Source organism: Clytia hemisphaerica, unplaced genomic scaffold (genome assembly GCF_902728285.1).
Source record: "Clytia hemisphaerica strain Z4C2 unplaced genomic scaffold, Clytia hemisphaerica genome assembly, whole genome shotgun sequence".
NCBI classification, from domain to species: domain Eukaryota; kingdom Metazoa; phylum Cnidaria; class Hydrozoa; order Leptothecata; family Clytiidae; genus Clytia; species Clytia hemisphaerica.
Window position 1 is genome coordinate 1238909 of NW_027103855.1, and position 22624 is coordinate 1261532.

At 36.4% G+C, this 22624-nt stretch overlaps 2 protein-coding genes and 1 long non-coding RNA gene across 3 annotated transcripts; 1 reads left to right on the top strand and 2 right to left on the bottom strand.

Annotated features, from left to right (window-relative positions):
- Positions 1-343: 343 nt before the first annotated feature.
- Positions 344-3943, bottom strand: LOC136808219 (luciferin sulfotransferase-like). Its single transcript, XM_067064755.1, has 6 exons — positions 3694-3943; positions 3405-3504; positions 3101-3242; positions 2696-2875; positions 2131-2310; positions 344-767 (listed from the first exon to the last, which is right to left on the bottom strand). The coding sequence occupies exons 1-6, from the start codon at positions 3902-3904 to the stop codon at positions 600-602; spliced, it is 981 nt and encodes a 326-aa protein (XP_066920856.1). The 5' UTR covers positions 3905-3943; the 3' UTR covers positions 344-599.
- An 8336-nt stretch (positions 3944-12279) lies between these two features.
- LOC136808273 (uncharacterized) lies at positions 12280-12992 on the top strand. The gene is made up of 2 exons (XR_010846852.1): positions 12280-12357; positions 12670-12992. It is a non-coding gene; the product is annotated as an uncharacterized lncRNA (long non-coding RNA).
- Positions 12993-15558: 2566 nt separating this feature from the next.
- LOC136808218 (luciferin sulfotransferase-like) lies at positions 15559-19902 on the bottom strand. Its single transcript, XM_067064754.1, has 6 exons — positions 19592-19902; positions 19300-19399; positions 18192-18333; positions 17193-17372; positions 16455-16634; positions 15559-15885 (listed from the first exon to the last, which is right to left on the bottom strand). The coding sequence occupies exons 1-6, from the start codon at positions 19800-19802 to the stop codon at positions 15718-15720; spliced, it is 981 nt and encodes a 326-aa protein (XP_066920855.1). The 5' UTR covers positions 19803-19902; the 3' UTR covers positions 15559-15717.
- Between the last annotated feature and the right edge of the window lie 2722 nt (positions 19903-22624).

Below are 22624 nucleotides of genomic sequence, written 5' to 3' on the forward strand. Positions count from 1 at the left end.
CAATGATGGTTTTAATGCTAGTTACTAAGAAGCCAAATGATGAACGATACAGTCTATCAAAAAATATCAAAAGCTTATCTGTTTTGGGAACAACTCGGAACAACTTGGATTAAGTCTTCATTGTGTAAATTCAGCTTATTTGTATATTATGTCCAAGTATCGTGAACAATGACTGAGATTAAATTAAAGTAAAGTGTTTCAAATTTTTTTTCAAGTATCCTCGATAAAAGTCGAGTTACAAAGAAGACAAATTCGGAGAAAGTATATTATTAGATAAAAAATTTTCGATTTTTTCTGAAATTACAAAACTACGAAGCTCGAAATTACAAAACTGCATAGAAAAATTCCAAAACTGCGCAATAAAATACAAAACTGCGCGGAAAATATTAAACTGCACAAAAATTACAAAACTGCGCACAACAGTATCTTATTTAATAGACGATATCGGCTTTCCGAATTCTCCCCGAATGATTACCCATGATGCATGCGCAAAAAAATTCACGGAAAGTCGATATCGTCTATTAAATTATACAGTTTGTTCAAACGAACAAGAATTGATGATGATGCTTGAGGGCGTTACCTTCTTTCATACCCATTTTTTATAATTCGTAAATGAAGGAGAGTCCAGTTCCTTCTAAATGTTTCTTTTCCCATTCTTCAAATCTTTGAATAGTTTCTTGAGTGAAAGCAGTCTTCCAACCACCTGTTTTGCCTTTGTTGATGAATGTCCCTTTTTCTTCTGTGTTGTTTTGTGAACGTTTGATCATCTGAAAGATTCAAAAGTAGATATTATTAGGGCAGATTCTAGACAATCCTATCATTTACACAAGATCACTAAAAAGGGAATAGTTTAGTAGGCGGGAAAATTTACGAATGAGTTGTTAGCCCGGGGCGGAGTAAACAGTGGCGGAGGTGTTAACAGTGCTCCAAACTCTACTGCCACTATATTTTCTGTTAACCCCTCTGACGCCCTGATGCCCTGACTCTACTGCGCATATATATATATTTTTAAATTCTCATTCTTTCACCACTCTTTCCATCTTATTCTTTGAACTGTAAAATGTGTGTGAGAGCCACAGGGTTGGAAAGTGGCAATCCAATCCCAGTTCTTTCTCTTCTAGTATGCTTTCTTCAACGCTGTGGCAGAAACGTGTCAAAGGTGTGGCAGCTTTGTCTAGTAGTACTTCTTTTCTCAATGTTATTTTAGTTTCTTCGGCTGGTTCCGTGGTTTTTACGTTTTAGTTTATTCTATATTGTTGCGCGCGTTTTATACTTTCACTAAACACATCTTTTTACTATCTTTTATCTGTGGTGATGTCTAATTAACACTGCTTGGCCTACCTACACAACCCTATTTCCATCATATAGGAGGATATTTTCGTTAAAGGCCGAAATCCTGTGTAGGTCGAAAACTGAGGAACATATTATTAGGTTTCTTGAAATATTTTTTGACTCATATTGAGTTACTTCTTTCCATCTTAACTCATATTGAGCTGCTTTCTTCCTTATAGTCATTTTAGATCACTAGTTTTACATTGACGGATTTCTATGTCATTACATGTTTCTTTTCAACTCCAACCTGATCGATTTTCTGTGAATGTTCATTCTAGATTTTTGTTGCAATTCGTATTGTCTTTTTTTTGTGGGTTTTGTCTTTAGTGTTTCCACTTTGAGTAGTTGAAGGTTTTATACTTCTATAAACTATATATTTTTTTTCTTCCTGCGATTACTATCCCTCTATCGTATAAGCAGATCCCTGAATCAATTAAATAGATCTGGTTGAAGACAAGACACAGTTTGAAAAGCTCTTGAGCTTTCTTCCTCCATATATTGAAACTGCACGGTATATTGGGTTCATTAGCGTGGTAGGCAGACCAGATATGTGTCACACTGCGGAGGCAATATGCGAAAATTCTGACTTTGGCGCCTCCTTCTAAGAGTAAATTATCTTGTTTTTTTGTCTCACGGATTGTAATATCAGATAAAAATCCTTTTAAATGAAAAACAGAATTTCAAAGATCCAAGCAAATAAATCTGAATCACTCTTTTAAAGTAATCATTATATAATCCTTTCCAACATGGACAGTTCGGAATCAAAAGTATATAATAAAGAAATATTAACACTCTTACATTGATTCGTTCTTCCAGGTTACTCATGGGATTTTTCTTCATATTTTCAATGTTGGTGAAATCGACAATCTTTGCTACATCCTCATCTGTTATTTCTTTACCAAGAAAGTCGGCAATCTTTCTGATCACTGACGCCAAATCTTTCTTCATTTCTTCATAGGAAACGATCAGAATGTTATCCTAAAGAAAAGAATGAAGGGACTAATTTGGTTAAATTCTGATTGAAACGTCAAACTCTAGTAGTTTTTCCAGTTATTCATAATCAAGTTTGTTGCACTATTCACATCCAGTTGGATTGGGTGATGATCCCTACTGGTTATTCACTACCTGTTATCTCCGGTTCAAATAAATCAAATAAAGTTCGTGAAATGAGATCCTTGGAAAAAATACTCCGAAAATGAGAACTTGTATTTTTTCCTTTTTGATTTTCTCTAGCACCTACAAACTGACTTTAACCTTCATTCGAAAAGCTGATAAAATTATCTTTCCAACGATGTATAGAAACCTTTTGAATATTCCTATTAGGTTCACCTAATTTTTGATGAGGTTCGACTCAAATATATACCTGTTCTCGACGGCTCCAATAGCTTAAGACGTTGGTGAAATGAGGTCCATAGAAAAGTCCAACATCACGCATATAAACATCAGCCAGAAGTTCAACACCTCCTGTGTATTTGTCGGTCAGTTTGAAGTGATGACAGAATGAAGCACAAATGTCACGAGGATTCCGAATAACTGAAACGATCTGAGGAAAAAAAAGTGGAATTATGGACTCGTTAAATTGTAAATTCCCGAATGAGTCTCCGGGAAAGGTCTATTCGATAGACCAGGGTACTAAAATTGCGAAAAATCATGAGTTTAAATCTAATTCCAATCCTCATATGATGTTGATATGTCCTTGTAATTTTCATCTTCAGTCTAAGAAAAGCCTAGAAATCAAAGATATGATAAAAGGGTTATTTTGTCTTACTTTTCCTTTTTGGTCTTCGTGAAGAGATTTGGGTAACATATCATAACAAAAATGTGTATTGATAGTTCTTGGTCCTTCCATCTTTGAGATTCTTTCAAAAAAATTTTCTGTAAAGGCTCCAACCGGTAAAACTGCTTTCGCGCTGAAATTAAAACAACCGTAAAATGGATTGGCTGTGATTTTGTTTATTGGCCCAATAATTTAACAAAATAGTTTTGGAAAGACACGAGGACTCATATGTAAGCCGGTATATTTTTATAGGCAAGGTAACGAAGCCCCAACGAGGTATTTTAGTTTCACGTACTCTAAAAAGGGTGTCCTAACTTGTAAGGAAACCTTGTTGGCTTTCTCGAAGTCACAATCATTCCGTAAACACCACAAGACTTCTTGCATCCAACGCGTACCTGAAATTATAACACAAACTTATATATACATCTTTATGATACTGTCAGCATGATATTTGAAAACTATCTGATATGAGTAATCATATCATTTATTATAGGAAGCAAATGAAAATTTTTCCTTATAATACAGTATACGTCTTCGTTAGAAATTATAACCCTTTCCACTTTGAAGTAGTATTAAGAATTCACCTGATTTGGGAGCAGTGCATATGAATACGTCATCCTCTCTTGTTTCGAAATTCTGTATATCATCGTGTATCTCCATATAACCTTTACGAAGGACTTGATTGTAAGGTTTGATCATTCGCAACTCGTCCTCGCCTATACTGTACATGTGTTCAACCCATGCTTTGACTTTCTCGTCTTCAATTGGTACTGCTGTTACTTTTTCATTTGTCATTTTGATTTTATATTACTTTTACACGTGAATCTTCTATCTATCTATATACTAAAAGTCTAATTTTCTATGAGCCGTGGGGGAGCCATTATGGATTTTTGAGATGGGGGTTCGAGAGTTACGTGACCGACTGTTTGGATGGGTGTGGGTGGGTGGTTGAAAACGAAAGCAAAAGTGGTCAGGGGAAGAGTGTGAAAATTAGCGTTTTTGTGAAGAAGTCGTTGCAGTGTCAATCTTTCGCAAATTTAAAAACCCACTTTCCCGTGGAAATAATTGACGTTTTTTGGTTTTTTGGGACCCTTGGGGCATAAGCTACCCGTTGGCCGCAAAAATTTCAAAATTCGCGAATTGACCGTTGACAACATTAGGGGTAAAGGGACCCAATGACGTCACAGATTTGGGAAAAACTTCAAAATGCGATATCTCGAGTTTGAAAAGGAGTTGGGAGGTCGGTGACCCCTCATTGGATCGATAATTTTATGGAGAATAAGATGGGAGGGGTTATAAGGCTTGAGTGCGACTTTAAAATTTGGCTGAATTTTTAGGCGTTTTCAGTTCATGACGTCATCAAAACAGAAAAAATGCGATATCTCGAGATTGGAAAAGAGTTATGAGATGGTTGACCCCTCATTGGATCGGAAATTTAATGGAGAACAAGTTGGGAGGGGTAAGAGTGGGTATATAGAGACTTTCGAAAATAAATATATTCAAACTGAGGCATTTTGGGTCCGATGACGTCATCAAAACCTGAAAATCTGATATCTTGAGTTTGAGAAGGATTTAAGCAATGATCGACCCCTCACTGGATCGGAAATCATCTAGATAATCTTTTGGGTAAATAATCAATTCATTTCAAAGAAGTGAACAATTCATCAGTTTTCGATGACGTCATTTACGGCCCAAATGACGTCACCAAACATTAAATATGCGATTTCTCGAGCTTCAATCAGTCATAGGTGGTAATATTTCGTTCTTTGGACTTAGAATTCAAGCCTATTACCCTCCCTCACCATCCAAAGGGCTTTTGATGTGTTCAACAACACTCTACTCGGCGGGTGCGACGCCGGGTGACGGCTAGTCTATATACTAAAAGTCTAATTCTCTATGAGCCGTGGGGGAGCCATTATGGATTTATTTTCCAAGTCTCTTTTTAAATCGAGCTCCGAGCGGGAAAACAGTAGAGTGTTCTTTTTTCGAGGCGGAGTACATTTCTTTTGAGACACGTCACCGGAAAACAACCCTACGGTTCCTTGCCGATCGGGAAACGTCGCCCGGTTCGGAAGCGTATCTCCGTTTTCGAAATTCTACTTTACTGGTAATTTTCGTAAAAGTAAATAAAACATTGAATAGCAAGAAGTTCGACAGCTATTTTGCTTTTTCTTTCTTTGGTTTCTTAATATTGATTGATTGATCTGGTCTCTCTGCTCTGGTCACTGGTGCCATCGTTTGTACATGGATAGGGAATGGTTTAATGGTTATGGTATCCTGTTTCTTATAAATAGAGAACATTTTGTTATGGATTTGTACAGTTGTTCTTCAGAAATTATTATGGGGCTTATCGCAACCAACAATCTTAACAAAATAAACAAAGACCAAAGACCGACCAATGAAAACATTTACTTTAGCCCTCTTGAAAATTGAGAGTGGCATATTTTTGCTGCATGGTAATACATCCAAGTAATTTGGTAGTCTTTTCTTTGTAGGCGGCAATCACAAATATGTTCGTATCCACGACCGACCGGCCGACTCACTTTGTAGACCAACGGACCGCCTCACTTTGTATACCGACCGACCGCCTCACTTTGTAGACCAACCGACCGCCTCACTTTGTGGACCGACCGACCGACTCACTTTTTAGACCGAGCGACCGACTCACTTTTTAGACCGACCGACCGACTCACTTTTTAGACGGAGCGACCGACTCACTTTTTAGAACGACTGACCGACTCACGTTTTAGACCGACCGACCGACTCACGTTTTAGACCGACCGACCGACTCACTTTTTAGACCGACCGACCGACTCACTTTTTAGACCGACCGACCGACTCACTTTTTAGACGGAGCGACCGACTCACTTTTTAGAACGACTGACCGACTCACGTTTTAGACCGACCGACCGACTCACGTTTTAGACCGACGGACCGACTCACTTTTTAGACCGACCGACCGACTCACTTTTAGACCGACCGACCGACTCACTTTTTAGACCGACCACGAACCGACTCACTTTTTAGACCGACCGACCGACTCACTTTTTAGACCGACCGACCGACTCACTTTTGTAGACCGACCGACCGCCTCACTTCTAAGACCGAGCGACCGACTCACTTTTATTTTAGACCGAGCGACCGACTCACTTTTTAGACTGATCGACCGACTCACTTTTTAGACCGATGGACCGACTCACTTTTTAGACCGATGGACCGACTTACTTTTTAGACCGACTGACCGACTCAATTTTTAGACCGACCGACTCACTTTTTTAGACCGACCGACCCACTCACTTTTTAGACCGACCGACCAACTCACTTTTTAGACCGACCGACCGACTCACTTTTAGACCGACCAACCGACTCACTTTTTTAGACCGACTCACTTTTTAGACAAACCGACTCTTTATTTTATAAGAACACTTTATGTTCCATAATTTTTATTATGTTGTAAATAGGAAAAGGTTATTGTTATTGACACCATCATATGATAAAATGAATCATTCTAATTTCATTCAGATTTATATACATTAAATTTATCACTAGCACCTCTTCAATTAACACTAAACCTCATTATAAAAATATTGACATTATCCTATCTTCCATTTCTTTGGGTTCCTTTAATATTGAGCGGCTGATGTTTTCATTTTATACCGTACCAGTTTTTTGTCCTCACTAAATTCATGTTTTCTGTCTAAATGATTTTGGCCTTCGAGCTTAGCTTCTTGCTTTTAAAGTATTCAGTTATTTATATGTCTATATAAAAAGTAAAATGGTTAATCGGGAGGGAAAAATTGGAAAAATAAACTTTTTCTAATTTGTGACACATTTTTGTTCCTTGTGTTTTGTTTATATCGGGAATCCGCCATTTTTCTTTAAATCCGTTCACATGGCAACGTGATAGACCGTATATTTTATAGCCCGGGCTTTTACGGAAGAGAGCTAAGAAACTTAACAAGTCGATATCTCGAGATTGGAAAGGAGTTAAGAGATGGTTGACCCCTCATTGGATCGGGAATTTAATAGAGAATAAGTTAGGAAAGGTAAGAGTGGGTATAAACGTCTCTGGCTTTATGGGTCCGATGACGTCATCAAAAACGGAAAAATACAATATCTTGAGTTTGAGTAGGATTTAAGCAATGGTTGACCCCTCATTGGATCGGAAATCATCAAGAGAATCTTTTTGATAAATGACAAATTGATTTCAGTGAAGTGAAAAGTTTATTACCCTTTCGATGACGTCACTTAGGGCCAAAATGACGTCACCAAACATGAAATATGCGGTTTTCCGGGTTTTGATCAGTGAAAAGTGGTAATATTTTGTTCTTTGGGCTTACAATAAAAAATTTTTACCCTCCTCCACCATCCAAAGGGCTTTTGATGTGTTCAACAACACTCTACTCGGCGGGTGCGACGCCGGGTGACGGCTAGTATATGCTAAAAGTCTAATGTGAGTGAGCCGTGGAGGAGCCACTATGGATTTTTGAGGTCGGAACAGGTGAACCAATCCAGAAACCGCTTGTCATGAGCAAGTACAATAAATACATGAGTGGTGTAGACGCTAACGATCAGTTATTGAAATATTCTCATTTATCAAAGAGAACAATGAAATGGTGGAAAAAGGTTGTTTTCAGACTTCTAAATGTATGTATGGTAAACTCGTACATATTATATAAAGAACATAAAATCAGACATGGTGTACCGATCAAAATTATACAGTCTGCTATCTCATACTGATTTTCGATTGTCAGTAATTCGTCAGCTTGTAAATCAATCAGTTTTGCATAAAGTCAGAAATAACTTGAACAATACAACAGCAGAGGATTATGAGAGACTGACATGCAGACACTTTTTAACCAAAATACCTATGTTCCTGAAATAAGCACAAGAAAAAGTTTTTACAACGCGTTTGTAAAGTTTGTTCAACCACAGAGCTGGAGTTTCGAAGGTGTAATGATGAACCTAAACGTAAACGGAATGGCCATGAAACGATCTATGAATGCAAAACATGCAAATTATCTTTATATACCAGAGAACTGTCATGAAACTTGGGAAGATATGGGACCCGAAATACCCCCTGCTAGCACTTTTCTGTGAAATATTGAAAATCTAAATTTTTACTGAAACCGGGGGTTATGTTATCTTTTTTTGAACAGTGCAATTAAAAATTGGAAAGTGTTAAGTGTTGATGCATTGGTATCATTGATTATTTCGAAACGAATTGAAATCACAATTTGATTGTTTTTATTGAAATTTTAAGCATATTGAACTTGTATTGCCTTTGTTATTTTTAAGTAATTAAAGAACTCTGAAACTTCCCAAAACACTAAGCACAGTTTTGGCTATGAGGTCATTATCGTAAAAAGATCGTAAAATGTGTTATGATTGAAAAACGGTTTTATCATCACTACCCCCGTTTTTATTAAAAAGATGGAGATTTGATGTTTCACACGAAAGCGCTAACAAGGGGTATTTTGGGTCCCATATCTTCCGAAGGACTTTTCCGTTTGCCTTCCAATTTGACAACCTTCTTAACCTAAGGTTGAACTACCACTGGTGTAAAAATGAACGTGGTAGCATAAGTAAAAACAAAAGCTCAATTTTTGCAATCGCAAATTTAACCGCTAAAAATCGTGAATTTTCCAACCAAAAATACATTCAAATATAGAGCTTTTTATTCTCTAAACCAAGCAAAAGAATTTTTCGCAATTATATCGGACTATCAAAAGTTACAGGCATTCTTGTTTCCACTGCCAATTATATCTATACACTTTAGTTCAAGTTTTCCAAGCTTTGACATATTTTTAAAGCTAGTTTATTTTCTAATTCGTAAACTCAAACGAAAATAACTTTATTTATCATTTTACTTTCATCTCTTCTTATCACGTTAGTGGGTCGTCTAGAAAGCCCGAAATGTGCAAGATAATAAAGTAAATATAAATGTATATTTATAAATACTATTGACAATAACACTTCTTTATAGATCAATATCATATAATCCAATATATGTAGTAATATATTAATACTATGGCACTAAAGCGGTCAAAGACTAGACTCTTTGAAATCAGAGAGACTGTAACGACGTAATAGCTTAACAAGTGGGCGGGCGGGCGGTTTCGTAACAATCTAACAACCTGTGAATAGCTTCGGACAGCCGCCCTTTTTAAAGTCTAACATCACGTGACTATGAAGCGCCAAAAGAACAATAATAAATTCATTTATTTTCTAATTCGTAAACTCAAACGTGTCATGTGAACACTTGAATACAGAAAGTGTTCCTACAAAAAAAATGTAAAAACTTAAAAATCAATTAAAAATTTCATTTGTTTGTTTAATTTTACTGTCAATTAATTTATATGTCATTCACACTTTAGATTTATTTTCTTTTGTTTTATAATTACTCCAGATACTTTTTCTCACTTTAATGAATTTATATAATTAGGGAGCAATTTTCTCTTTTCAGTTTTTTTAATTTATTCAATTTTTCATTTTTTTCATTCAATGTTTGAGCTTTTTTTACAGTAAGGTTTCAAGAGAAGTTTCTTGTTGTGAACAGAACTTTCATTTTTTCTATTTTGCATGTTGGTTGAGTGTTGAGATTTCACTCAGAATTTTCAGTCATTTTCATGTGTTTAACCCAGTTGGTTATACACAACCTGGTCACTCATCACAGTGATTCACATTGGGCCAGCCGGTAAGCTTTTGTCCTTTTCTGTTTTCTTTTGTGGACTTCAGTTGGCTCAACTTTGCTAGATTTCACATCTGCCCTTTTGGCACAGGCTTCTCACTTCTTTGTCAGTGACCACTAAGGTTAGGATAGTTTAGGCTAGTTTTATCTAAATTATGTTTATTTCTGATTTTCATCTTCTAAAAATACGATTAATTTAAGTTAGGTCAATTCATTCAAGTCTTATTGTCATCCATTTTAATTTCTACTTTAATTTTGTCAATCAAATATTTATTACTCTTAATTTATTTTCATTCAGTTTGAACGCTAAAGACATTCACGTAAATCGAATTCATTCTTCGTTCCAAACCTTGTCAAGTGTGTTGCACTAAGACCACAAAACGAAAATAACTTTATTTATCATTTTACTTTCATCTCTTCTTATCACGTTAGTGGGTCGTCTAGAAAACCCTGTAAATAGTTGTAACAGAAGAACACGATTGAAAAATATAAGAAATAACACCAGAGGCCTAGCCTCGCAGAATTAGACATCAAATGCTCTAAATAATCATTATATACTGTAAAACTTTTAGAGGCCTAGCCCCAAAGAAACAGACATCAGTTGTTCCAGATTATCATCTAACAGATTTCCATCTAACCGTGTTTCTGGAAAAGACGATCCTTTACCCCGTTGTTGGCGGCACATGTGGCTCCTCCACGACAAATGCTGTGGGTCCCAAATAGCTTTTCATTGACCTCAATTCGTTTCATAAGACTTGGGACTGCTGATCCTCCTCAATAATGGATTCGTACACTCGTTTCAGGCTTAGAACAAGTACGTTTTGCTGCCTCTAAGGCATAACTGGCCAATACTGAATCAGTTGGGTCAGGTTGGTTATTGACATTATGAGTGTGTTTGATTGCGTAAAAGCAGCTTTCGAACACTGAGAATGATATTCCTGACTGTATGAGGCTGACAAAAAACAGCACCACGTGTACGTGTCTTTGGCAGGGAATTCAACAACTTCATCGAACTTTGCACTCCAGTTTGACCAACACTTGAAGTAGGTAGCATATTTTCTAATCGTGTTATTCGCTCTTGATTTCGACAGCACGTCTTGTAAACCGTGTGCTAGTTACTTCAGGTGGTCATCCTGTACCTGGTTAACGATTTGAAGCGAGCTGGATCCTAAAAATGCAGAATTAGTCAGCTTGGGTTAAATAACCTGATAAGGCCAATTTTTCTTACAAAACCTTCTGAGCAAGTGGCCCAGCCACGGTGTAACCCAGTTACACTTTTTATTTCTCTCAACCCGGTTGAGCATAGGAGGACCCCATCTAGTTTCTAAAATCTAAGGAATAATGGGTTACCTCTAAGGCTAACCCTGCCCAACTGGGCGAAAGTACTTGGGAAGGTGGGGCAGCTTATCAAATAGGCCCAGAACCCAAAACTCGACTCTTTATTAAAAATGCCACAATTCTCCACGATAATGTGGAGAACCGAGAAGGGAATACTTGTAGTTGCCCAACTTCAGGATACCAGCAGTAGCTTTGAAAACCATATGATCGACTACAAAACTTCAAAATATCGGTCCGTTTTGAAGCAGTCACCAAAATGGAGCGGAACGCAAATACGGAATTATCAAAACTACTCTAATACCATACGTAGATATGATAGTTCTCAGCACCCGGGTGATTAAATTAGCCGGGGGAACCCAACGGTTGTTTTCAAAACGCCAATCCTGCGTAAATGTATCCACCGCTTCCGTCCCAGGAACGTAGAATTTCGAGTTGAATCGCTCACATTTAGTGTTATTATAACTAGCAAATCTATCAATATTCAGGGGACCCCATAAACTATCTATAAGTTCAAAGAATTCGTCTGTGATCTCCCAATCATCGGTGTCTACTAACTTAGAAATGTAGTCAGCAGAGACATTGAAACGTCTAGATGATATCCAGCGTACTTCTAAGTCTATATTGAAAAGACTTGATAGATCGTTAATATTTATAGCTAGAGACTGCTACTACCACTCGAGCAAATAAATTTTTTGCTGCCATATTTTCGGTTTGCCAAGAAATAGACTTCCCTGATATCTTAGGTTTGCCAAGAAATAGACTTTCCTGATATTTTAGGTGCAAAGGATTGAAGACTAAATCGAATAGCTTCAAGTTCGCGCCAAGTCGAGTTTTTAGATACTTCTCCTTCGTCAAACATACGAAAACATTCTTTTCGTCCACTTGCTTCAAATAAAAATAGCACCTATACCATGATCGCTTGCATCAGACTTTATAACAATTTTGTTTTGACAAATGCTAATTGTGCTCCTTTTGTTTAACATAGACATATTATCTCTCCAAAATATAATCTCAAAATGTTCAGTTTACCATCCCAAGAGGTTACCGCAATACATCTGTAAATGCTTCTAGTTTGCAATCTAATTAGGTTTGACAAAACAAATTTCATTGAAACTACTTTTCCAGCAACACGAGAAAGAATTCAAGCAGTTTTAAGAGGATTATTTAATAACTTAGCAATCGAAGAGAGGAGAGAGGAGACACGCTCCTCTGTAACTTTGTAAGTATTTTCAAAAGTATTTAGCTCTATTCCTAGCCAGGTCATTCTTTGGGTGGGCTCCCATTCCGATTTTTCTTCATTTACTAGTAGACTAGTATTATCTAAGAGGCTTTTCACTAACTTCGAAGGTTGAACGGCAGATTCGTACGGGTAGTTTATACAAGCTCCGTCATCCAGGTAAACAGATAATTTTACGCCTTGTGAATGCCATGTAGAAACGAGTGGTCTTAAAAGTTTCGTAAAAAAGGCTGGGGCCGTAGATAACCCAAATGGTAACACTGTAAGTACAAAAAATCTTGGCTTCTTTTCCAGTTCCCAAGAAAATCCCAAGAAAATTTGGAAAGAAAACCGTCAGGACGTACAAAATGTTGGAATTCGCGCCAATCGTCAAACTTAATATGCTCCTTGATCAAAAATCTATTGACATGTCGAATGTCGAGAATAATGCTTGCCAGAAGGACGAGTATCTCAGTAACTAATCCAGATTGATGAAATTCATTTATCGACGACGTCACAAAAGCAGTGTTGTCGAAAGCAGAATGATTATTTGAACGAAAACTTTCGGTCGGAGAGGATAGAAAAGGCAATTTTGTAACCTTCTTTTATAACGCTCAGAATAAATTTATTAGCTCCTATCTATAATGTTGTTTCTTAAGCCTTCCTTTAACAGCCCCTGAATCTAATTCAGTGCTATCAAATGCATCAAATGCATTTCTTAAAAACTTTAGTTTAAAATCAAAAGAAAAACACTTATCTTTTGTGTCATCTGAGCTGTCGTCTGCCACGCTATCTGAATCGTACTCCCTAACAGTGGCCCAGCCAGCTGGAGACTTATCAGCAATCTTTATCAGCTAATTTCGATGATCTGCTTGGCCAAAGTGGAAGATCTCTTCTTTGAACCAGCCTCAATCAGCCCCAATAAACCCTCGACGTCCTCTTTAATGTTGTTATTAAACTCAACTTGTTTTTGCTTCGACTTGAATTTGAATTCTGATTCACGTTCTCGCCAACCTTAAGATCCTTATGTAAGGACCTAAATTTCACGTCAAAGTACTCTTTGTGCTCTTTCCTGTTCATCTTGCACTTCGTAACAATCTAACAACCTGTGAATAGCTTCGGACAGCCGCCCTTTTTAAAGTCTAACATCACGTGACTATGAAGCGCCAAAAGAACAATAATAAATTCATTTTTTTTTGAATCGATGAAAAAAATAAATTAAATTTTTTGGTAAAATTAGAACACTTATCGCAAGAAAAACCAAATTATCATTATCTGGCAGGTTGGAAACTTAACTCGCAGCAAAAGTATTACATATGATTTTGACATTGATCGTATCATGTACAAATACAAAATTAAAATGTAGTGTTAGAATTAAGAATGGAAGAAGTTATAAAACTACCCCCTACCAGAAGGGCGTTTTCTCATGAGCAAAATAATATTATAATGTATTATAATGAAAAAGTGGACTTTCTTGGAATTGTTTTGGTAATTTCATGTGACTATTTCATGTTTTCTAATAGAGTCAGGGTAAATATCTGGTAGAATCTTGATTAGTGAATTCAAATACAGAAAATATTGTCTTTACCAAAACTATCAGACACTTGAACTTTCTTCAACATCTTCAACAGTAAAATAGGTTTTCTATCTGAGAAAGGCAAGTGTTACATGTATATGTAGGGTTAAATCTTGAAAGTACAAATGGGGAAACAGCCTTGATTACTTGTATTGTGACATTAGCGGATGCTTATACCAAAGATTTATTATACACTGGATAAACGACTCATAAAACGATGGAGAGCGATCATTGTATTTTTATTGTTTCAGAAAACAATTGATGTTCAAGCTTTGTCCGCAAAGGACAACTGTCATGGTGGCTCGAAGATGTCTGATTTAAAAAAATGTTTATCAGTCTTATTTTAAAAAAGTTCTCTAGCTCTTTCTTTTTGTACATTTACAGAAAAAAAGTTTGAAAGTAAGGCTAACATACCAAGCTGGATACATTTGTGAAATCTGGTGTGAGAAAATCATCATTAGACAAGAAATTCAGACAAAATGCTTATAGTGACACGAAATTTTCAATAGCGCTCCGCAACGCATACGTCATATTATTACTTTTCACTTTTTTTGACATTTGTACGAGTTACAATCCCATAATTCAATGCGGCTCAATTAAAAATACGTGCAAGCTGTTATATATCTTTTGTCAAACGATGCAATTAACGTGCAAAAGAGATCAACGCAAAGGTTGATGGGATTGAAACTCGTACAAACACATCGAGAGTAATGATTATGTCAAAAATGAGATCTATATTTAGATTCAGCGCGGTGCGCTATTGGAAATATCTTTCCAAGACTGTCCCCAGAAGAGCTGAAATTAGCATACATAAGACTTGAGTGTCTTGGCTCCACTGTGGTATGAAAATCCTTTGGAGGCACGTGGTGGCAAGGTGGTTTTTATGAGGTTGAAGTTTGAAAATTTCCGGTGTTAACATTCAATTTCTTATACACAACACGTCTTTTGCATCTTTCTCACAGCTTGAAACGTCACAACGACTTATAATTATCAATTAAGTGGAAGAATCTGACTCTCACAGGAAAGTTTTAAGTCTCTTTTGGGAATTGGATGAGTGGTTTTCGATAAGAAATGCAATAAAAATCCTTCGAAAAAACATTTAATGAGGGAAGGAGAGTGAACAATAATATCATTACTGCGGACATAGCTAGTACACGAGAAATCGGCAAAAATCTGTTACTTGTATATCCAGTGTATAATAAATCCTTGCTTATACTACTTTAATTCTGATAGCATGTCACTGGTGATAATTAATAACCTTTGTACCCAAATGATCACTCGCTCCAAAGTTATAGAAAGCCACGAATGGGTTATTCAGGCAAAATTGGGTAAGTAGACGTGCCGCTGGTCAGGGTATTTTTCAGGTTCTGAAGATATCTGTCAGGGTCCCAACTTTAATAATCGTAAAGATGTGTATCTGACAGGGTCAACTTTTGGTGGTGACTTTAGGACAATTATTAGGGTTGAAATCTTAGATTTTGTCGTTTACTTTTCAAAATTACCAAACATTCATATCTGAAAGGGTTTACTTTTCAAACTTTAGGTATAAAGGGAGAAGGACATATTTTTTACTATGTGCACTTCAATTTTGTTATTGCAAAAATTATTTTATTCTGTGTTATCAAATATTATTTTAACAATATTCATTTTATTATTATTCAAAATTGATGAATTGTATCTTATTTATTCAAATTATACTGTTTGTTCCAACGAACAAGAGTTCTTCTCTTTATATAATGTGATTTTTCTTAAGGCCGTTACCTTCTTCATTTGCTATACCCACTTTTCTATAATTCGTAAATGAAGGCTAGTCCAGTTCCTTCTAAATGTTTCTTTTCCCATTCTTCAAACCTTTGAATAGTTTCTTGAGTGAAAGCAGTCTTCCAACCACCTGTTTTGCCTTTGTTGATGAATGTTCCTTTTTCTTCTGTATTGTTTTGTGAACGTTTAATCATCTGAAAGATTTAGAAGTAGATATTATTAGAGCATATCCTAGACGATCCTATGGTCTACACAAGATTACTAAAAAGGCAATAGTTTAGGAGGCGGGAAAAATTTTGGAATTAGTGGTTAGCCCGGGGCGGAGTAAACAGTGGCGGAGGTGTTAACAATGCTCCAAACTCTACTGCCACTATATTTTTCGTTAACCCCTCTGACGCCCTGACTCTACTGCGCATATTATTTTTAAGACGCAGTTTGAACAACTCTTAAGCCTTCTTCCTCCATATATTGAAACTACAATCACGGGTATTGGGTTCATTAGCGTGGTAGGCAGACCAGATTTGTGTCAAACTGCGGATGCAATTCTCAAAAATTCTGACTTTGGCCCCTCCTTTTAAGAGTAAAATATCTTGTTTTCTTGTCCCACGGATTGTACTATCCGATAGAAATCCTTCTAAAAGAATTTCAAATATCCAAGCAAATAAATCTGAAAAACTCTTTTTAAGTAATCATTATATAATCCTTTCAAACATAGACAATTCGGGATCAAAAGTATATAATAAAGAAATATTAACACTCTTACATTGATTCGTTCTTCCAGGTTACTCATGGGATTCTTCTTCATATTTTCGATGTCAGTAAAATCGACAATCTTTGCAACATTCTCATTTGTTATTTCTTTACCAAGAAAGTTGGCAATCTTTCTGATCACTGACGCCAAATCTTTCTTCATTTCTTCATAGAAAACGATCAGAATGTTATCCTAAAGCATGAAGTATGAAGGGATTAAGTTTTTTTTAATTCTAATAGACGATATCGGATTTAGATAAATGCAATGCACTCTGGTTTCTAGGGACTCTCAAAGGAATTATAATAGATCAATTACAATAGATTATAATTCCTTTGAGAGTCCCTAGAAACCAGAATGCATTGCATTTATCTAAATCCGATATCGTCTATTGAAACGTCAAACTCAAGTAGTTTTTCCAGTTATTCATAATCAAGTTTGTTGCGCTATTCCCATCAGTTGGATTGGGTGATAATCCCTACTGATTTTTCACTACCTGTTATCTCCGGTTCAAATAAATCAACTAAAGTTTGTGAAATGAGATTCATGGAAAAATACTCCGAAAATGAGAACTTGTATTTTGTCCTTTTTGATGACGTCACCTACCACAACTTTTTTCTTCAGCACCTACAAATTGACTTACCCCTCATTCGAAAAGCTGATAAAATTATCTTTCCAGCGATGTATAGAAACCTTTTAAATATTTTTACTAGGTTCACCTAATTTTTGATCAGGTTCGACTCAAATATATACCTGTTCTCGACGGCTCCAATAGCTTAACACGTTGGTAAAATGAGGTCCATAGAAAGGTCCGACATCACGCATATAAACATCAGCCAGTAGTTCAACACCTCCTGTGTATTTGTCGGTGAGTTTGAAGTGATGACAGAATGAAGCACAAATGTCACGAGGATTACGAATGACTGAAACGATCTAAAAAAAGAGTGGAATTATTAGCTCATTAAATTGTCAATCCCCGAATGAGTTTCCGGTAAAGGTTTAGTCGATAGAGCAGACTACTAAGATTACGAAAAATCATGAGTTTGAATCACCATTTCTCACAGACTTGGGAAGATTGTTTCGGCCTATAGGGGTTAAAAATAAGGACCAAAACTCGATCAGGATTGATATTTCCGCGCTTTTTATGGCTGGGAATTTGAATCCCATTTTTTTCGAGCCAGAAAATTCAGTGTGGAAATATCGGACAATATTTTGCAGTGAGGATTTGCTTATCTGATCATCTTCAGTGGAGACAAAAATTAGAGCTTAATTTTCCACTGAGGGCGACATTTTGGTAAATTTTTTCAGTAGGGGTCCCAGTGGGACTGTGAGAAGGGGGTACTACGTTTAGGTCATTGCGCTGTTGATAAGTCCTCGTTGATGACATGAATTACGTATCATAGTAATGTTGTCTGAATCGCTACAAAAAACCACAAAAGTATATAGGAGCACAAATCCGTTAGAGGATGCAAGTGTGAGAGAGAAGTGAGAGAATGAGAGAGAGATTCCTACACATTCATTACTAACCAAAGTAAAGACAAGAACAAAGGAGATCTTGCCGGAATTAAACCTCTTAAATTAGTTTCCTTTCCCTATAATTGCTGCAATTCTCTTACTAAGATAACCTAACAGTGAAGATTTTCAGTATCATTTTCTTCAGGTCAAATTAATTTGTTTCAATTTGCTTTCTAAATTGAGTCTCATTAGAACCTAGAAATAAAAGATATGATAAAAGGGTGTGTTTTGTTATACTTTTCCTATTTGGTCTTCGCGGAGAGATTTTGGTAACATGTCATAAGACAAATGTGTCTTGATGGATCTTGGTCCTTCCATCTTTGAGATTTTTTCGACGAGATTTTCTGTAAAGGTCCCATCCGGTGCAACTGCCTTGGCGCTGAAATTAAAACAAATCATAAAATAGATTGGTTGTGATTTTGTTTATTGCCCAAGAATGTAACAAAATAATATTTTTTAAGACACGAGGACTCACCTATGTATCGAAACTGAGCTACTTATGTACCTTTACAATATTGGTACCAGATTTGTCATTTTATTGGATTCGTCTTATATACTTTGTAAGTCGGATGGACATAGTTACTAAGGTTTGTGGCATTGGCTGGATGGGTGTGTACTAAGTGGCAGTTTTTACACTAGGCTCGGATAGTGGCATAATTCGAGTATTGTTTTGAACTATTACCATCATTTTATTTTTACCATTGGTTTTGCCGTATTATTTTTTTTCCTTGGATTGTTTTTGCTAGTTATTTTGGGTTCAGCTGTCATACATTTTCTTTAGGAAAAGTGGAATTTGGACTACATCAACAGATCTGTATTGCTTTTTCCTTATCCTGTATATCAGCTTTATTCTTGTAGACAAGGTACCGAAGCATACTGCATTATATTTTTTTTTGCCTGCGAGACAGTATAAAATATTTGAATCAGATTTTTTTTGAGCGGGAATTAAGTGATTCTATTTCCCATTGGCGATAGTCTTTCAGTTATTCTTTGTTGTTTGTGGTGCCAATAATCCATACTTGGTATTCTTTATTAGACTATCAAGGGTGCTCAAAGCATTGAGTGCTGAGCTAGCGTCAACTTGAAATAAACTATTACATACATACATACATACATATATATTCGCTTATGATGAGCTGGAGAAAAAGGGTCTGTGCTCAACAACAAAGTCTATGAATTGCTTATAAGATTATAAAGGTAACTATTTTTGAGTATCATTACAGTGAAGTGTGAAGTCCCTGTAACTCTAATCTCTATAATTTGAACAAGTCGGCGACTCCATTGTACGTGTTCGATCTAAGGAGACTTCACTGTGGAGATAAAAAGATATTTTAGTTTCACATACTCTATGTAGGGTGTCCTGAAATCTAAGGGAACCTTGTTGGCTTTCTCGAAGTCGCAATCATTACGTAAACACCACATGACTTCTTGCATCCAACGCGTACCTGAAAAGGTATACATCTTTATGATAATATACATCTTTATGATACTTTCAGCAGGTTATCTGCACATCATCTGATATGAGTAATCATATCATATATTATATGAAACAGATGAGCAATTTTCCTTATTATATAGTATACGTTTTCGTTAGAAATTATAACCCTTTCTACTTTGAAGTAGTATTAAGAATTCACCTGATTTGGGAGCAGTGCATATGAATACGTCATCCTCTCTTGTTTGGAAATTCTGTATATCATCGTGTATCTCCATATAACGTTTACGAAGGACTTGATTATAAGGTTTGATCATTCGCAACTCGTCCTCGCCTATACTGTACATGTGTTCAACCCATTCTTTGACTTTCTCGTCTTCAATTGGTACTGCTGTTACTTTTTCATTTGTCATTTTGAACTTTATATTACTTTTTTTGTACACGTGAATTCAACTCTTAAGGTTTTGTTTATTTTTCGGGCCCTCTGAAACTTATCAATAAATGAGCTCACATAAGGGAGTGCTCAGAAAGTATCAACTATAGGGGGGGGGTGGAGGATTTCAGGGGGTGTTCAAAAATTTCTTTGAGGGTGTAGGGGGGGGGTTCCAAAATATTTTCAATGGAAAAGGGAGGGTGCGAAATATTTTTGGGCAACTCAAGAGATAAGTCAAAACGTCAAATATCATGATTTTCAAGATTTGAAGATTTACACCTTACATCCTACATTATTCATATTTCGTATTATTGTTAATTCTGTATTCATGAAATATAATCTTGATAGCCTCACCATTTCGGTTCCTATAGATCTTAACATTGTGTAAAAATCGGTTCAGTGGACTATAAGAGAATGTTTGTTAAGGGTACCCCCTCTTACAATTTCATATTTCAGCATAGTCTAGATTAAAAAGAGCTTAAAATACAGTGCTTTTAGCGAACAAAGTGAACAAATTGAAATTGTTCTCCAGTCGTCGCAAACCATGATTGCGCCTCCTTAATCTTTGATAACATTATTACTTTTAAATACAACTCAAAATATTACTCATGAGATATTAAGATACTGTATATGCAAAAAAACAACTTTACTTTTAAATTCCATATGATACAGACATTGAAATGAAAGACTCATTTCTGAGCAGAATCAGTCCAAAAAAGAGCTTTGTTTGAAGGAAATCAAAATTTTCTCTTGTCGCTTTCAACAAATTTGCGGTAATCTTTTTCCCTTTTTGCTATACTTGAAGATAAACCAATTTACTTTTCATTACTACAAATTGTACAAAGCTGCACTATAATACAGTCACAAAAATGTACTAATTGATAAAAGTCTTAGTTCGTCCTTATCAAACAAACACACGCTGAGAATTGATCCACAAAAGATTAGCCTTTTGATGAGCAACGTTTGACATCACAAATTATACCAGAACTTTGCACGAAAATTTGATATTTCGATACAAGTTCATAAAACGAATCCCAGTTATTCATCAACTTTTTGTTTAAGATGTCTATAATATTGAATTTCATGAACGTTTGTACAAATACGCTTTGTAATTTGATCGACTTGATTAGATTTATGAATTTTCTGACCTTTTTGTCAGTTCCATGAGTATCATATGTTTCTTTATTTGAATTAGGATGGAAGTTGGCAACCTTCACGTGTTCCATCCTGCCAGTACTATCGTCTGATCACTATTGCAATCGTCAGGGGAAACCAATGCCAGTACCTTAGAAGTCGGCATAAACATATGTCAATCCTACACGAGCCAAATTCAACTAATCAACCGCATCCCTCTAAAACTGTATGAGCAACTAATTTACAACAGGATTTAACCAATTACAGAATCTTTCCTTCCAAATGAATAGGCTGGCTTTCATCCGCAACGATCAAGCCTCAATAGGTTACACTGCTTACTGGGGATATCGAACATTTTTTCAGGCAGAAACTTAAGGCTGGTATTGTGTTTGTCGATCTTTCTGTAGCATATGATACAGTTTGGCATCGTGGTCTGACACTCAAGTTGCTTAAAATCATCCGAAGCCACCACATGGTCCATGTCATTATGCCATTGATATCACAGCGCCGCTTCTAGTTGCACATTGTTGGCAAGAAGTCCCATTGTCGTACCCTGATCAACGGTGTTCCACAAGGCTCCGTCCTACTCCACTGTACACACACGACCTGCAACCCACAACCAGCAAGAAGTACATATACGCAGATGTTCTTGACATTCTTGACATAAAATCTACCCACAAGGATTTCCCTGAGATAGAAATGTTCTCTTCCAAGATATTGATTCCTTGAGGACTATTTTACTAACTGGAGGCTTAATTTAAACACAGGAAAAAACTGTCTCGAGTATGTTTTATCCATCGATCGGAAAGCTACTTACGAACTCAACGTTACGACCAACGGCGAGAAACTACGCTTTGAGATGAATTCTGTCTACCTTGGCGTGACGCTAGATCGTACCCTCTCCTTCAACCAGCACCTTACAAACGATTTTTCGAAGGTTACGAAATACGCTGCAATCTTCTTCGAAATCTTGCTGATAGCCGCTGGGGTGCAGACTTTACCACCCTCCGCACAACTGCACTAGCTCTATGCTATTCAACGGCAGAATTTTGCTTGCCAATCTGGAGTTACAACAGGTCATTGTAAAAAGGTTGACCTTTCTCTAAACAGCGGATCCATCAAACCCACACCTGCTTATATCCTTCCGGTTCTTTGTGGCTTTGATGTATTTATTCGTCTTGCTAGGACTCGTCAGCACTGCATACTGCATATATTCTTTCCTATTTTTTACGCCGACTGTCAGCAAAAAAACAGTTTATGGCGTTTATCAAGAGAAACTTTGAAAACGAATCTCAGAAGAAAGACCTTTTTACAAGTAAAGATCATCACAAATATTATTGATAACTTTGATCGGTGTCATCTCATTTTCAAAAATCTGAAACTTTTTGGTCAAAACGAGGAAAACTACCAAAATTTTAAGAATTTTGGGATCCTTTGGAGGGCTTTTTCTTTTGAGGGACGAAAATCGTGATTTTTTATGAGGTTTTCCCTTTTTTCGTATCTCTTTAAGGGGGAAAAAGATAAAGCATTGCCTTCATACCTATTGATAGTAATTTGATGTCGGTACTATGCTTTTTGATTAAGATATTTCGAAAAGCTTCCATTTGGGGGGCCATTAGAAAAATGTGACTCAACTTTGACTGAAAAAAAATCATACAAAAACCTTTA

What these genes read in the sequence shown, in the direction of transcription:
- LOC136808219 (XM_067064755.1), bottom strand. Translation starts at nt 3,904, where the DNA reads ATGACAAATGAAAAAGTAACAGCAGTACCAATTGAAGACGAGAAAGTC. An exon ending in GTTAGGACACCCTTTTTAGA is followed by an intron (nt 3,243 to 3,404) that starts GTACGTGAAACT and finishes TTTTAATTTCAG; the next exon opens with CGCGAAAGCAGTTTTACCGG. An exon ending in ACCTGGAAGAACGAATCAAT is followed by an intron (nt 768 to 2,130) that starts GTAAGAGTGTTA and finishes TGAATCTTTCAG; the next exon opens with ATGATCAAACGTTCACAAAA.
- LOC136808218 (XM_067064754.1), bottom strand. Translation starts at nt 19,802, where the DNA reads ATGACAAATGAAAAAGTAACAGCAGTACCAATTGAAGACGAGAAAGTC. An exon ending in TTCAGGACACCCTACATAGA is followed by an intron (nt 18,334 to 19,299) that starts GTATGTGAAACT and finishes TTTTAATTTCAG; the next exon opens with CGCCAAGGCAGTTGCACCGG. An exon ending in ACCTGGAAGAACGAATCAAT is followed by an intron (nt 15,886 to 16,454) that starts GTAAGAGTGTTA and finishes TAAATCTTTCAG; the next exon opens with ATGATTAAACGTTCACAAAA.